Source organism: Peromyscus maniculatus, chromosome 4 (assembly GCF_049852395.1).
Source record: "Peromyscus maniculatus bairdii isolate BWxNUB_F1_BW_parent chromosome 4, HU_Pman_BW_mat_3.1, whole genome shotgun sequence".
NCBI lineage: Eukaryota > Metazoa > Chordata > Mammalia > Rodentia > Cricetidae > Peromyscus > Peromyscus maniculatus.
The window spans coordinates 16,265,815-16,283,321 of record NC_134855.1 but is presented as its reverse complement, the minus strand read 5'-3'; the positions used below and the strand labels follow the sequence as shown (position 1 = coordinate 16,283,321).

At 48.0% G+C, this 17,507-nt stretch overlaps 1 protein-coding gene across 9 annotated transcripts in view; it reads right to left on the bottom strand.

Annotated features, from left to right (window-relative positions):
* Nucleotides 1-17,507, bottom strand: part of Cacna1b (calcium voltage-gated channel subunit alpha1 B) — a 157,824-nt gene that overhangs the window by 86,942 nt on the left and 53,375 nt on the right. For all 9 annotated transcript variants that reach the window (XM_076569298.1, XM_076569302.1, XM_076569299.1 and 6 more), the window contains exons 12-16: nt 14,786-14,898; nt 11,985-12,097; nt 9,555-9,686; nt 9,263-9,335; nt 2,226-2,343 (exon numbers count right to left, since the gene is read on the bottom strand). In XM_076569298.1, the coding sequence (XP_076425413.1) occupies nt 2,226-2,343; nt 9,263-9,335; nt 9,555-9,686; nt 11,985-12,097; nt 14,786-14,898 (549 nt within the window). The remainder of the gene's footprint in view (nt 1-2,225; nt 2,344-9,262; nt 9,336-9,554; nt 9,687-11,984; nt 12,098-14,785; nt 14,899-17,507) is intronic.

The following is a 17,507-nucleotide window of genomic DNA, read 5'->3' as shown; positions in this document are numbered from 1 at the left end:
ATCCCAGAGTGACATGTCTTCCCTGAATCTCACCAGGGCCTGGTTAGTCTATCACTGCCATTCCCGTAAGCCTCTTCTCACAAGGGAAGAGAACTATGCCTGGTAATGACAGCATTGCTATTGCTCACCTCCCATGTCGGAGTGATACTAACCTTTACCCTTCTGAGTTATCTCAAAAGCTGGGGATCATCTTGACACCGCTGGCACACTGGCCAGTGCAATTCCTGGCATTAATCCTGATGTCCTTAATCCTGACAATCCAACATGTCGAAGACCCTATTTGATGTCCCCTGGGGAAGTGCTCACTGGACCTAGGCCCCTTTCCCCCTATGTCTGGGGACTCATCCTCGTCAGGCAGTGCCATTCTCCCTATCGCCCTGGCCTCCATCCAGGCAAACAACAACTGGGTAGCCATAGCCAACCCAAGCCAGGCCTTCTGTCTGGGGCCCATGGCCCAGGGAATTGCTTCAGGCAAGCCTCTTGCTCAGGGCTTCAACAGCACCCATGGGATGGGACATCATGGTGAGACTGACTGCAAGCAGGACACCTCCAAGCGCTACAGACCCTGTGGACTGACCGTACCACACACACCTAGGGGCTCTTCCATGTCCAAAGTAAAGCTGAAGGCTGCATTCCTGTGCAGAGGGAAAGACAAAAGCATCAGAAGCCACCCTGATTGAACAGAAAGGGAGACACCTGATGGCTGATATGCCTGACCTAATGTCAGTGTTTAACGGCTGTGATGATTATTCTTGGTGTCAACTTGACTACATCTGTAATTTACTAAAACCCAAATATAGAGTGTACATCCATGAGGGATTTTTGCTTCATTTGAAGGAGGAAGATCCATTTCTAATCCAGATCTTTAAGGCACACCTTTCATCCAGACCATTTGAGCTGGGGAAACCCATCTCTAATCTGGGCCACATCTTCTGCTGGAAGCCTAGATGAGGAGATACAGAAGGAGGGTTTTGCTCTTTGCCTGCTTACTCTCACCTTGTAGCAAGTCCCTCCCTTCACTGGCATTGGAGCCTATTTCCTCGGGATTCTGGCATCTACTGAAGACCAGCTGAGACTTCCAGCCTCATAGACTGAACAACTGCTGGGTTCTTGAACTTTCTGCTCATAGGCAGCCATTGTTGAACTAGCTGGACCACAGCCTGTAAGTCATTCTGGAGAAAGATTCATTCTATAAATCCTGTCACCCTAGAGAACCCTGACTAACACAACTGCTGTGACTTGTCCCTGCCTTGTCCCAGTGTGAGGCTAACACTGCAGTCCCCTGCCCTCTCTGACACCAGGGCCACACTTGCTCTCCAGGCCTCACGCAGGCTCATTAGAGAAGATGGACACCAATCCTGGGCTAGAAAAGAATCCCCTTTGCAGAGTATCTATACATGTTTGGCTCCAGCTTACAACTTGTTTCTGGGCTCCACAACGTTCTACCACATTCTCTAAATGTGGCTCCTAGACCAGCCTATCGGGTCCTGCTTGTGAATCTGGTATAAGACACATTCTCAGACCCCAACCCAAACCTATTAGCGAAGGCCAGGACCCCAGCTTTATAATCTCAGAGGTCTGATACCCAGCTGCATTCCACAGAAGATACTAACCCTAACCCTGCTGAGGCTCCATTTCTTGTCTCAAGGGCATTCAAACCACATTCACACCTGTGTCCTCTAGCCCTCACCCCGGCAGGCATGGTGAGCCATGTGGATTCTTCTTGGCCCCAATTCTCTCCCCACGCTGTCCCTGGGCGGCGGCTGCTGGGTCTGCCTTGGTCCAGAGGGTGGATATCCCCACTCTCCCCTGCCTTGCAGGCCTATCTCTGGCCTGAAGCAAAGGTGGGAGTCAAGCTCTGCAACCTTCTATTTCCGGCAGGGAGGTTTACTTCAAGTCCAGTGCCAAAACTTACTCCATTAAACTTAGCGAGGAAGAAAGTCTTCTTCCCCACCCATTCCATAGCCACACCTTCTTATAAGGACTCCAAGATTATTCAGTGTCTCCTGAGTCCCCAGTAAATATATGGCCCACCCCAACCTCTAGACACCCCTTCCCCATACAGCGCCTCCATACTCAGTGCTCCAGCATCCTGGGGAAGCGCATCACCCACATTCTGAAAATGAACTGCTTAGACTACCCCAGCCCTTCTGGAGGAAGCCATGAGGTGGCCACAGGAAGAGTGCTGAATATGAACCACTTGTACTTAGCCCCAAGAAGGATACAGTTTCCAAACAACGTCAAGACGATGAAGTAAAAGGAAGAAAACATGCCTTTGCTGACTCCACCTTGTGACTCAATCCCATGATACATTACTGCATTCCAGTCCTCTCCTGTCAGGATCTACAGGAGGAAAACATAGAATACATCAGGATCACACCCAAGAGAACACAGCACAGATGTACACATGTCTATGTACACACACAAACATAGACTTGAATCAGGACACACATACATCAATGGGCAGTGTATCTTTAGAACAGGAATTCCCAAGGTCCAGGCAACAGAGGGTGGTGACACAGGAAGGTGAAGCCATCTGGGACCACCCTGGCCACACTATTGTTTCACTATAGAGAGCAAGGGTCAGTGAAGGAAACAAGCTGCTCAATGTCACACGACTCCCTCGGTTCCTGCCACCTCTGGCCACATAGGTCCACTCTCACAGACGTGGTATGTGCAATCTTTGCTCCACCAGTGAACTATGGTCTCTACTTTCATTCGTTCATTCGTTCGTTCATTCGTTCGTTCGTTCGTTCGTTTGTTTGTTCATCTATTTTGAAAAGTAGAAGCAGCACGGACAGTTCCAGTCTGAGTCGGGTCCTAGGCAGTCCCTTGTCCCAAAGGTCATGAGTTCTCTCCCCGCCCTTGCCCTGACCCCTTCCCATCCTTTGTTCTGGTCAGATATTCTATTGATCATTGTAAAGTATGATTTTTCACGTAAGTTTCTAACTTTCTAACCCATATGGAATCTTATGTATTATGGGGATGGTTATCCTGTTTTTTCTTAATGGAGTCCATTTCTCCAGACCCACGTTTTTAACACCCCAGCCTTCCCCATTGAGTTCAGAGTTATATTTCTCATAGAACCCATTTTCTCTTCATGGAAAGCAAGTCCTTAAACACCATATTTTACTTGTAGCATCTTATCTGTACACATGCCGTCACCACCATAACTGGAGCCACCCAAGCAGTCCTGAGGCTCCCTCCTGAGTCTTGGTCACTCTTGGATGTTTCCCATCCACATCATGTGTGTCTGATGCTGGGCCCAAGCTGGCAGCTGAGACAGGCAAGACCGCAGGGCCTCACTCCAGACCTCACTTTCTGGCCTGTTCTGCTTGACTTGCACTGTTACTGTGGCCATGGTGTCAAAACACACTGACACCATGGACAAATTGTTTTCCTTGAAATGTCTTGCTTCTGCTAACTGTCATCTGTTCCTTGAAGGCCATATAAAACTCAACTTATAGCTAATAGGCTCAGGGCAAGAAGCAGAAAGGTAGTGCCCAGCTCTTTTCCTTTCTTTTTAAGTCAAATTAAGTAATTACTGTTTTCTTGTTAAAATGCATGCTTCATCAAAGTTTTTGAATTTATTGGCTAAAAGCTGCCATAAAATATGGGGATTTCAAAAATCTTTTTCTTAATTATTACTCTCATTAAAGTATAAAACTTAGGTTTTGATCATTGCATTTGAGATTATAAATTTCATACTGGATAGATGGATCAGCAGTTTAGAACACTTGTTGCTCTTGCAGAAGACCCAAGTTCAATTCCCAGCACCCACATGGTGGGTCATAACCATCTGTCAGATTCCTTGGAACTCCTAAACCACGTTTCTAACCCCCAATTATGTAACAGTTTAAGCAGAAACCATTTCACAATACTTAACTGCCTGTAAACTCCAGTTCTCCCTTATGGCTTCTGTGGGCATTCACACTCACATATACCCACATAGAGATATATACATACACATAATTTAAAATAATTTTTATTATTTTAAAATAAAAGTAAATATCCAAATAAGGCCGAAGTCTCTCGATGGGCCTCGCCAGTTTTGTTCCTCCCCACCAGTTACACAATTTCCTGACTTTGGTGCTTATCATCTCATGAAAGCTTCTTCTACACAGCATACAATAGTGTATAACAATATAAAATTACCCTGAAACTTGGTTTGTTCTGCTCAAAATTACATTTGTGAGATGCATCCATGCTGACACATTTAGTTCTAGGTCAGTTGTTTTCCTGGTTCTTACACAGTCTCTACATGATGAGTACTCTGATGTTCTGGTCTCACCACGACAGCTGGTGCTGCTGAGCTGCCTTACACATCTGTACACCTGAGCTGGACAGCACAGCTAGCACAGGACTTGCTGATCCATGGGTTTCACAGGACGCTAGGAAATCACTGTCCAGCACGACTTTAACCACTCACCATTAGCACATCGAGGCTCTAAAAGCCACATCCACTCTAAATTCTGATGTAAGATTTCTTAATTTTGGCTAAATGGGAAGGATGGTCACTATGGGTTTAATTTGCATCTCCCTGGATGCAGCAAAAGCTTATTTTTCTAGCTTATTCACCAGGCCTTCCTTACCTGTCACTGGTCTTTATCTTAGCCCTCTCCTACTACAGCATCTTTTCTTTTGATTTATAAGTGTTTTCAATACATTCTAGAAACTAATCCTTTGCTATTTGCTGACACTAGGGAGATATTTTGATGGTATCTTCCAATGCACAGAAACTTATTGTTACATAATCAAATTGGTTGATCACTGCCTTTATGCTGTGTTTATATTTTCTTTAATGCCTTTCCTGCCTTTAGTTAATGACATGGCATTCACATGGGCTCTAAAATTTTAGGTTTGCTTATTTTTCATACCAGGTACAATGCAGAAATCCTGCTTATTTTTTTCATTTTTAAATTCATTATTAGCATGTAAGAGAGTAGGAGGTGAAGGGGGCATGTGCATGCTCAGGTGTACCTGTGGAGGAGGGGGCATGTGCATGCTGAGGTGTACCTGTGGAGGAGGGGACATGTGCATGCTCAGGTGTACATGTGGAGGAGGGGGCATGTGCATGCTGGGGTGTACATGTGGAGGAGGGGGCATGTGCATGCTGAGGTGTACATGTAGAGGAGGGGGCATGTGCATGTTGAGGTGTACATGTGGAGGAGGGGGCATGTGCATGCTCAGGTGTACGTGTAGAGGAGGGGGCATGTGCATGCTCAGGTGTACATGTGGAGGAGGGGGCATGTGCATGCTGAGGTGTACATGTGGAGGAGGGGCATGTGCATGCTGAGGTGTACATGTGGAGGAGGGGGCATGTGCATGCTCAGGTGTATGTGTAGAGGAGGGGGCATGTGCATGCTGAGGTGTACATGTGGAGGAGGGGGCATGTGCATGCTCAGGTGTACGTGTAGAGGAGGGGGCATGTGCATGCTCAGGTATATGTGTAGAGGGGGGCATGTGCATGCTGAGGTGTACATGTGGAGGAGGGCATGTGCATGCTGAGGTATACATGTGGAGGAGGGGGCATGTGCGTGCTAAGGTGTACATGTGGAGGAGGGGGCATACATCTACTCAGGTGTACATGTGGAGGAGGGGCATGTGCATGTTTAGGTATACATGTGGAGGTTAGAGAGCAGATTTGTTCAGTTAATTCTTTCCTTCTAACTTTATGTAAGTCTTGGGAGTTGAATTTAGGTTTTCAGGCTTGCATGGCAAGTGCTCTTACCCAGTCTGCCATCTCAACAGCCCAGTCTCATGTAACTAGCTTATCCATGCCACATGCAATGGCAGCACATGTATTTTATTTTTAATGAGTATTTTCCTTAATTGTCAATTCTAAACAAATCTTAAATATTGTTTTTTTTTTTCTATTCTACTGTACCTAGGCTGCCGATACTAGCATAATCTGCTAGAATTTCACACACCTGTCTCTTCACCCTGCCAGATGTTCTTTGTCTCATGTTCCAATACCTGAGATAACATTATGAGTCACATTCAAGGACTCCCTAACATTAAGTTATCTTGTATTCTCAGGAAAAAAAAATGTGAGTTATTTATAAAGATGATTTTTTTCTTCTGTTCCTTACTATATTATGATTCTGTTTTACCTTTGGGGGGGCACTCCTTGCTATACAGTCCAAGCTGGCCTCAAACTCACAATCCTCATGCCTCACCCTCCTGAATGCTAGAATTATACATATGAGCAACCACACCAAGTTTATGTAGACAAGTTTAAGTGTGCCTAGATTTGACTCCTCAGTTTTTTTCTTTTCTGGATGTTTTAGCCTCTGTTTGTGATCATGACATACATTTTTCCCTCATATTATCCTCATTTAGTATTTCCTATCCATGACATTTTAGCCTCAACAAATGAGTAAGGAACTTATATATTCTCTGTAGTCCACACAGAGTTGCAATAACCTCTAAATATTTAGGAGGATTTCTTTACAGAGCTATCTTAACTTGCTGGCATTGGTCAGAAGTAACCCAGGCCTCCTATTTCTTCTCAGGTCAATGTACTTTTTCTCCTTAATGGGCATCTGAAGTGCTTTCAGCCACCACTGGGACAGTCCTAAAGGATGCTCTGCTCCTCCCTCACACTGACAGCTCTAAGACTCAGGATTCTGGGCTCTACACTGCACCCCAATATTCCCAAGTTGCTTTCCATGACCTGGTATTTGTCACTCATGAAACAGCCATCAGAAGAGTTGTCTCTTTGTATGAAGCGTTATTCTAGGGAAGCCCTTAGGATGTGGTCTTCTGCACTGTCATATGTCTCAGTCTAGACGTACTCTTCACTCCACTCTATGAACACATGTACTCCGAATCTGCCTAGAATGGCCACGCCTCTCTTTTATTTGTTTCCTTCTGTAGTTTCCAGAATTGAACTCAGGGTCAGTGCATGCTAGACAAAATCTCTACCACTCAGCTGCATCCCCACCCAGTCCCTCTGATCTCCAAGCCCATCACATACAATGCATGACCCCCTTGTTTCCAGGCTACACTCAGCTGAGCATCTTACTCTTTCTAACTCAGCCGTCCACCATCCCTCCGACAGTGTCCAGAGTGCTGTCTACCTACATTTTTAACTTGAATTGCTACAGCTTTAGTATCTAGGATTGCTGCTTAGTTCTTATTCTTTGACTTAGATGCTTTCCCTCAATTTGGGGATTTTTGAGGGTTCTTCCTTTGTCCCTTGACTCGGCCCAGAATCAGGTGTACCTGCTCTGTTCCCTTTCCTTTGAAAATCGTCTCACCTCCCAACTGTGGGTGCTGGTCCCCTTCTAGGGTACCAGTGTTTCACAGTATTTAATTTGCATGACCTCATGAGAAAATTGGAAGATTTGTATTTTCTTCTTCCTTTGCACCCTCCCACCCACACTTTGATCCTAATCCAGAGGCAGGGTCTCCCTTAAAGACAGGCTGGCCTGTCAACATCTCTGGCCTCCTCCAGCACTCAGTGCCTAGCCATGTGTGCACACCACTGACGCAATTGACTCAAATACTCTGCTACTGTCCTGTTCCTGTGCTCAGAGCAGAAGGCATGTGAGGTCGTGATGGTTAGTTTCCATCAGCTTGAACCTCAATCAAGGAAATGTCTTCATCAGATTGGTCTGTGTGGCATTTTCCCTATTGCTGATTGGTGTGGGAGGTCCCAGCCCACTGTGGGTGGTGTCACCTCTGGGCCGGTGGTCTTCTGCTTCAGAGACTGAAAGCAAAGTAGGAGGAGTTCTCCTCCATGGCTCCATGGCTCCATGTCCTCCATGGCTCCTGTCTTTGCTCTTACCCTGACTTCCCTCAGTGATGGACTGAGACATGGAAGTGTAAGCCAAATAAACCCTTTCCTCTCCAACTGCTTTCGGTGATTGTGTTTATCACAGCCCCAGAAAGCAAACTAGAGCAGAGGTCCAGTCGGAACTCTTTAGACAAAAAGAACCAGTTCTCCTAACTGTGCCCCCATTATGCTTAGTTCCTTGCTGGCAACAAACACAAAAAGCAGAGTCACAATAAGCCTGTCACCCACCATGGTCTGGAGCCATACCACTGGACAGAACCTGTCAAAACCTGCTTGCTTATAGGGCCCTCTAAGCTGGCCTCCAAACCCCTGGGCCTTGGTCAAGGCCTGTTCTCTTGACATGCTTGCTCGCTGTAGGCCTTGGGACGTGGTTCTCCCAGCTTCCCTTCCTTGGTACCCCAGCACCCTAGACCCATGAACTAGATGAAGAAGCTCTCCTTCCCATCGTGAGTATCTACTCCCCAAGCAGACACAACGTACTCTGCAAGGACCCAGGCTGGAGCAACATTCTTTGTCTCCAGAGGCTATCCCACACTAGGGGCTCAAATTCTGAAAGCTACTGACCTGTTAGCAATCCAAAATACCTTCCCAGGTACCTGTGAGAGAAATGGAGGAAGGGCAGTAGCACTTGGAATCCAAGGATGGGGCAGGAATAGAAATCCCAGGACTAAACTACTCTCTTGGCCGGTTGTTGACTGGGTTTAGATCAGTTGTTGTCAACATGCCCTCCCTCTGAGTGGGGAGCAAAGGCTCTTCCACACAGGAGGGCTCAGCTCTGGGCTTAGCTCGGCCTCTTCAGAGGCCAAGATCTGAACCAAGCCCCATTCAGCCTGTCAGTTTCCCTCTAAAGAGTTATCTTGACAGGTTGGCAGCTCATTCTGTCCTGTCCTGCTGTCCTGTCCTGTCTCAGACAGGGTATCCAAGCAGGAATCATGGAACACATACACAGGATGCTACATGACCAGTGAGGCCAGTTCTGGCAGCATTAGAAGGCCTGCTATCGAAGGAGAAAGCATACAACCAAGAGCACTCAAAATGAAACCATCCAAGAGAGGAGGTGATCACTTGAGCCATTGAGGCCCCCATCAAACAGACAATGGGCCCACAGCTGTGGCTTTCCAGGGGGGCACTGGTAGGCACATATCCCAGAATAAAAGAGAACAGGAGGCCACTGGGCCTCCCACAGGATAAGTTCAGGAAGAGCTTTGGTTTTGTTCTGAGGATAGAAAACAAGTGGTTTCATGCCTTAGAGCTAATAACTTGATGTAGTGGTAGCTCATGAAGACAGACACCCAAGGGAGCTTCATCTGCCCCCCAGATTGGCAACCCACCTTCCCTTGGACACCCAGACCCAGGACCTACCGAGGCTTATCTTTGTTGTGTAGTTATGTTTAAACATGGGACCTCTAATTTCAGTAACTCCTTCCTAGCTCCTGGAGATGAGAGAGCAAGAAGCCTCACCTGAAAGACAGTGAGGATGGCAGCTGGGAAGGTATCAAAATTGGTGGTCGGGGTCTCATCTTGAAAGTTGAACCTGAGGGAAAGAGAAGTCTTGAGTAGAACAAGTCCCATCAGGAGCCAGGGGACCAGGCCCTTGACATCAACATGCTCAATTCTGGTGTCTCGGTATCCTCAGCCCTATTGGAGGACCTTCAGGAAGGAGACAGGTGGGAAAGGCCTGGGGTGGCAGTGTCTGCTCTGAGCTCTGCCTCCCCAGGGGCCCTGGCCTGCCCTCCTACTCCTGGCTACTTACTGTCCCCCAAACAGCTGCATCCCCAACAGAGCGAAGACCACAATGAAGAGGAAAAGCAGGAAGAGGAGGCTGATGATGGACTTCATGGAATTGAGGAGGGATACCACCAGGTTCCTCAGGGAATTCCAATACCTGTCAGGCAGGAAGGATGGCTGAAGCCTTGCTGGGCCACCCCAGTGCTCATTCACACTCATCCAGGCTCCCTGTATTCAAGCTAAGCCTCAGCCTACACATGAAGCATGCATCTCTCCAGGAACCAAAACCCACAATCCTGGACCCTCAATCCAGCCATGGGGAGCAACAGCAGACACATGACTGTGTGCTGGACTCATCCACTCTCCCCAACTGCACCATTCTCCTTAACAGAAGATACCACTGCCTGTCGGGTGGCCAGGCCCAAACCCAGACTTCCCACTCCCCAACCTCTAGCTCGGTGGTTCTCAACCTTCTTAATGCAACCCTTTAACACAGTTCCTCATGGTGTGGGGACTCCAACCACACAATTAGTCTCATTGCTACTTCATAGCTATAATTCTGCTACTGTTACGACTCATCATGTAAATATGTGTGCTTTCGATGGTCTTAGGCGACCCCGTGAAAGGGTCACAGACTGGGAACTGCTGCTCTAGCTCCTTCACCACCCCAGTTCAATCGGCCACCCAAGCTATGGCTGGCCTGGTGTTTCCTAAGGCCCCTTTCACCACACTCCTTCAAGAGAAAATATGACTCCCTCATTCACAGCCAGTCTTCATGGCATACAGGGCCCATCTCTGCCGGCAATGATTCTGCTGCTGAGTGACAGCTCCAATTGCCATCCTGGTCTCTAGAATGTTCCTCCGAGGAGCCTTCGGCCTTCCCCCAGGGAGCGATGTCACCAGAATCTGCACCTGTGCAGTGTTATTCTGACACCCTGACACAGGGAACGAGGGACAGCAGAACAGATGCCAGCCTCCCTGTGCTCACCCTCTTAGGGGCTTCTGGGAACTCTGATGCACTCTCCTTCCTCTGGGTCCCATGTCAGGGGCCAAGACACCCTCCACAGCCTCTCTTACAAGAAACATGAATAGATTCGGGAGTATTAGAAAACTCATGAAGGGTCCAGCCTTCTGGCCTGCAAAGAGCCAATCTACCTCAGGACAAGGGTCACTGACCTCCTTGGGGGGATCTGAAGACCCAAGACTTGGGTAAAAGGCATTTTTCTGGAGCCTCTCTTACCGGCCCCCACAGGTGCTCAAGGAAGACTGAGGACAGGTCAAAGGACATGCTTAGCATATTTGTAAACCTAACTGGACAGAATTCCTGCATAAGCCTCTTTTTGTTCGTGCATCTCTGTCCTCAAAAGGTTTGGATTAGAGATCTGAAACAGTTGGAAAGGACCAGCAGAACTTCAGTCTACACGGAAGGAACCATCGGCCCATGTGCTGCAGGGCTCAGCATCAACAGCTTTGGTACCACAGCCACTGGGACAGCACGAGGCACAGGACCTCTGAAACACAGAACAAGCTCAGCCCACCCAGCCTCTGCAACTGCTAAGACCACCATGGAGGGGGTCCCCCCCTCCTGCTCCTCCCCTCCTGCATCTCTGACAGGAAGCAGAGGGGTCTCGGCCCTACGCTCAACCTCACATCAACCTCCCTGGGCTCCAGGCTTCTCACGGACAAATGAAACAACTTTCTTCCAGAGTTAAGATTTATGTGAAATGGAACTAAAAACAGAGTCTTGTCACCATCATAATTACCAAAGCTGGGATCAAGAGAGTGGAGAAATCCAGCCTGGGCAAAGGAGCCATGTAGGCACTAGGCTGGCTGCCATGAGGCAAGGGCCAAGGCCACCTACCCTCTGGGACAGGACTATGGGAAAAAATCTGAGAACTTCTGTTTTCTTTTACTTTTATGAGCATATATTCATAAAGACATTTTCTTTCAAATGTGTCATGTACTTTTTTGCCACAGTCACCCCTCACTCTCTCCAACTCCTTTCCTTCCTTCCTCCAGACAGCCTTGTCTCTCTCTGTTTTGATGTTGTCTGTGTAGGACCCATAAATGAGAGAAAACATACAATATGTGTCTTTCTGACTCCAACGTATTCTCCTCACTTAATATGATGACCTCTAGTTGTATCCTTTAAAAAAAAAATTGAAGGCCTGGAAGATAAAGCTGGTAACTTTAAGAGGAAATGGTATAGAACTGTGACAAATGACCAGGAGAACCAGGAAAATGACGGTAGCACTGTGGGCGGTGGGGACAACCCTAAAGATGCCCGAAGGTCCAAAAGCTCTTGCCATGACAGTCCCCGCGTGTGTTGTTTCACAACCAGTGTTACATTTAAGGCAGCAAGCTACAGCATAAGGTTCCAGACACCATCCTTCCCCATCCAGCCTCACATGTGGCCTCTGTCCATTCCCCCACAGGGAGCACATAGATGACATACTTTGTGACTTTGAAAATCCTCAGCAATCGGAGAGCCCGCAGCACACTGATTCCAAAGGAGGTTCCTGGTTTGATGGCAGCCCAGACTACTTCAAAGATACTCCCCACAATCACCTGAAACAGACAGCATCAACACAGGGCACATATGTACCTGGACACACATGCATATATGGACAAAACTGACAAACGCATGCACATGTCCTCGCGTGTGCACTGGTGTGGCTGCCTCTCTCAGTAAATACCCACCCTACCTCCTGTCCACTAAGGGATGTTTTACAGGGGCTTGGTAACCCAGAGAATGTTGCACAAGCCATAAATACTGTGGGTCTATCTTGGCGCTCTAGGCTCATCTTCCCAAATCCCCTGATAGACCACTGTAATAACATTCTAGTAGCCTGTGGAAGCACTCAGGTGACTAGGGACAGAGCTTATGGCAGGCTGGGCAGTGAGCCCGGTCAACAGCTTCAAGATGAGCCTGGAGTGAATTCTCTATACCCAGATGAAACTGGGATAACTTAAGACCTCTTTAGAGGTTGAGCCAGAGGCATTCAAGTGGGTCACAGTAGAATCTGTCACTCTCAGACACAGTGAGGCAACATGTGTTTATTGCTTTAAGCCACTCACCATCGAGATAATTTGTTTCCAAGCAGGAAACACCAGCATGGGTTTTAGAAACAGAGTAGTGCAATGTTGTAATGAAATGCAACTTCAGTAGTAGTTTTGGAGCCAGAGAACAAGCACCGAGTAGCCTGTCAGTGAAAGCATAAGGTGCCCTGGACACTGGGAACACTGCCCACCAGGACCTAAAGAACACAAGGAACATCTTGTAGACAACAAGAGAAGGTGTGTGCCATGATCCCCTGGCAAGACGTCTGGCCACACTGTTGCCTGCAGATGTGGGAAGAGCAGAAAATGAGCTCAATAAACTGTGAGGTATAATTTGCTCTGGAGATTTTCAAGTCAAGTGCTACAGGACCACCTGGACTCTGTTTCTGCTTAGGCCAAATGTAAAAGGCAAGAACAATCAACAGAGGGGAGCCAGGACCTGTTGGTTCAGAAAATGCCCAGCCTTTCCAGATACCAAAAGGTGCCAACATTGCGAAAGAGCATGGTCTAAAGATGATTCCAAGAATACCACCATGACTTCCATTTGGATCTGGAAAAGGTTAAAGGCAGTTCTGACAAGAAAATCAAAGTGTGACTCCCAACATGGTCCTGGTTAGGGTGTGCCTCCCAGGCCAGCTATAAAAGAGTTAGAAGGTTAGAGTGCACTTTCCACCTAGTCTTGAGGTAATAAGACATTGGGGTGCACTACCAACTCTGTACTGAGGAGGTAAGACATTGGGGTGCACTACTAACTCTGTGGTGAGGAAGTAAGAGACTGGGGTATGATCCATACTCACTCCTGAGATGGTGAGTGCCCCAGGACACTAAAGGATGTTAACCTTAATGTATCTCAAGGAAACATGAGCAAAGGACCTGTTCTGTAGGAGTTGGTTTTTATCTAATGGAGTAAACCCCAAGAAGGTCTCTAATATATCCATAAAAATACCCTCAAATGCCCAATATGTCCTTAAAAGGAATGCATGTAGAGGCATACCGGGTTGACTGAAAAGGACCAAGGCAATACAAAACAAAACTAGTCTCTGGGGTGAGAGAGAATGCTCAGCAGTTAAGTGCACATACTGATCTTGAAGAGAAGCTGAGTTTGCTTCCCAGGACCCACACTGGATGGCTCACAACCACTTGCAAAAAAATCTTTTTTTAATAGGTCTTTTGATTCCCAAAACCCTACTGACAGGGACAGGTTTGAGAACATTGTCCAGCTGCAAATATGTACTTCTCACAGAAAGAGAAAGAGCTCCAGGGATAGAGGTCAGAGCCCCGTGAACAGCCGGGCTGTAAGCAGCTGCGACACCAGCACCATCCCCTCTCTGTGCCTGCGGCTCCTCTGTGCTTCCTGTAGGCCCTTTTCTGAAGAGAAACGCCTGTGACAGTTACCCTAGCCTGCTGCTGCTGTGAGGTAGGATCCTGGCTGTGGAAATGGTCACTTGTCATAGTTTCACATGCCAGCGGACTGAGGGCTTCGAGAACTGCACACCTGAGCCTGAGAAGAGAAAACTTCACTCTATGCTGAAGTTTCTGTCCATCTGGCCAAATCCCCCTCCGTTTTCTTCCAGAATTCCAAGTCTTACACACGGCTGTGGGCCTCCACTCATCACCTCGGCAGGTGCCAACAGGAACAATCCTGGGACTTCGGGCTAAGCACATCCTGCATGCTCTATTACATGGCCCCACTCTCAGGGTGAGCCATAGCAATAGCTCTCACTGAGGCCTCTCTGACCCATAGAGGTTAGGAAGAGACCAGGCCAGTCCTACCACACACTCTCCAAAAAGGCAAGTCTAGCATGGTTCTTTCTCAGAACTAGCCCAGGCCAGACTGCAGGATGGTAGGATGCTGGACCACAGTCCCCAAACTCTACTGGGAAAATTGAGTTGCTAAGAGACAAGGTCTCGGGTACAGAAGGAGCTATAGAGCCTTGCCCCAATTGTCAATCTACACATAGGATCGAGGAGGAAAGAGCATATATCCTTCAGGAAAGCAGCCGTTGACATTCTGGCCACTAGGTAGAGCTAGGACAGGCCTCCCTCTACAACTCTTATTTCCTCCCAGTCTCCAGCAGCCTTTCTGGCCCACACAGGGTCACAGAGCTCAGCCCACTCTGAGTATATACAGGGGATGGGGCTGTGCACATCTCAGACTCACTCAACAGAAGGGACCTAGTGAGGCATCTTACTCACCCCAAAGTCAAAGCAGTTGAAGGAAGACCTAAAGTAGCTCCTGGGCCCTAGGCCATACATCTTCAGGGACATCTCTGTGAGAAAGAGACCCAGGAAAACAAACTCTGCAAAGTCTAGAAGGCAGAGAAGAGAAGGTTTAGCTCAGGCTCCTCTCACCAGGCCTCTAGCCAAAGCCTGACAGCAGCACACCTCTGAGCCTTCTGGGCTTGGTCTGAACCACCCCACCCCACCCAACCCCCCCCCCCCCCCCCCCCCCCGCCCTGCTCTGGCCACAGCTCAGGAGAGGGATAAAAAATTGAAAGGTCATGAGATGCACTGGTTCCAATGATAACAAATGCTCAATGTCTATAGGACACAAGTACAGGATCACTCAGGAGTGAGCTGCCTCAGGACACTTCAGAGGAGGCTGGGACAATGAGGCTGGGCACAGCCCAATGGCTCGTCTACATTGTCCCATGTTCCAGTTCCTCATTCTACCTTCTACCATGTTCCAGTCTCCATTAGGGATCCCAGACTCCTCCTAAGAGTCTCCCATAACAACTTCCTGACATCCTTTCTTAGGACCCCACAAGAACAAGGTTTGATTTTAACTTTACTCATGTGTTTGCCTCAACTACTAAATGGAACACTTTCTACCACCTATCTCGTATGAGCTCCCAAAGGTGCCAACTGTTTTTGTGACCTCAACTCAGAGCAGAGCCACACAGAGCACAAAGTCATAACCAAGAAGCAAAGACAAGCTTCTAAGATCCCTGTCACCAGAAAGCCACCAACCTAACCATCCCAGGGTCTCTGTCAAGGACATGGGACTGCAGGCAGACACAGCTTCTGATAAGAGTAGAAGAGTATTCATTCTCCATGCCAGTACACTCTGAGATTCGCCTGCACCCACCATTCTCCAAAGGTCATTCTGTGAAGATCCAAATGCTTCAGCTGGGGGCGAGTTTGCAACAGCAGCTGCAATGCTAGCTCGACAGCATCATACAAACGGGCTGGGGCAGGCATTTTATACACCAAGAACAACTCAGCCCCGTAAGCACACCCTCAGAGCCAGTGGGTACCTGTTTCTAGCATGGGATGCTAATAAGTAGGCCAAGGAGCCTGTCAGGGACAGGACCCTCCCCAGACAGGCTTGACACTGCCCAAGTGACCAACACTCAGCCTAAATGTCCTCGTCAGCAGGTGTGAAGTAAAGAAGAAAAGCTACCGTTACACACACCAGCCTGGAACAGCTCAGCAGACAAGGGAGACACAGAGCAGAACGGAGTGACCCAACTCTCCTATCTGAAGCCCCAAGTACCTCCGCAGCCAAAGGAGCAGCTCCTTCCATTGAGCTCCTTTGGAACCTGGAACACCTGCCCCCTACACACCAAAGTGAGGCAGTCCACGCACTGAGCTTGCTCTTCAGAAAAATAAAATCAGAGGTTTGGACAAGAATTGTCAGGGGTTAAACTTTCAGAGGAAAGGTCAAAAACGCCCTTATATCCTGTCAAAATGGCCACAGCATTAGACACAACCTCCCTCTGAGGCAATAAAGAGGTCCCTTCATTCATTCCTGTATCATTCATTCAACTGGCACCAGAGCTGATGGGAAACAATATTCATCATTTCTGTAGGGCTTACAAGCTAAAGGGAAACAGAAAGAGATCAGGAAATGAGTTTTTCTAAGGTCAGTAAAATGGCTCAGTGGCAAAGGCTGACCTCAAGCTGACAGCCTGAGATTGGCTCCCCAGGACCCACACAGTAAAAGGAGTGAATTATCTCCCACAAACTGTCCTCTGACCTGTGCACACACAAATACTTTTCAAAAAATTGTTTTGTTTGGGGGTTTTATTTGTTCTTTATAGTAAGAGACCAGTATGCCATGGAACAGAGGGGAATGGTGTCTATCTATGGGTAAGACTTCATAGGGCTCACAGGATGACAAGACTCAGCAGCTTCATTATCCCCTTCATTACCCCCTTCATCATCCAAGCTTTGGTTTCAAAGGTCCTGGTTGTGCTTTGGGATCATCTGTCATGTGGCAGAGCTCCCACTGGTCTGTTCAAGATCCAACACTCCCTCAGCCTCTGGCAAGGCTGCCCCACCTTACTGGGTCAGTCTAGCTCTCAAAGACAATGCCTCAGACTCTAGGTAGAAACATTCAGATCCTGTAAAGGCCTACTCTCCTTCAGTAATGTTCCCTCGATGAGGCCAAGAGAGCCAGGAATTACAGGAAAGCACTGAGAAGAGAAAGCACCAGAGGACCAAGGGACATATCACCCGGCAGGCCTATCTATGGCCTAACCCAGCATTGGGGCCTTTCTAGCCTGTGCCACCACACATTAGACACATAAGCAGACAAATGCCCCACAACATACACACATGACCTGCTTAGACAGCAACCACCCAGGAGTAACTAAAAGTGACAAGATACCATGGCTTCATGAGAGAAGTACAAGCCTCAACAACTGAGAAAGCAGGAATCAGGTTCTTCGGTTCCCACCCAAACCCAATAGTGGGGAAAACATGAGCCTGGAGAACCAACAGAAAAGTCCTGAGACATCAAACCACCACCCTAGGACACAGGCCCTGGAGGCCGGGACGTGCTGCTGCATGACATACACTAACCCTGACCTGCATCCTCCCCCGGGAGCCCAGGTCAGGCTGACAGCTGACGCCACCTCTACTCCTTCTCACTCTGCTGCCTCTACACCTTCACCCTATGAGGCAAGTCACAGAG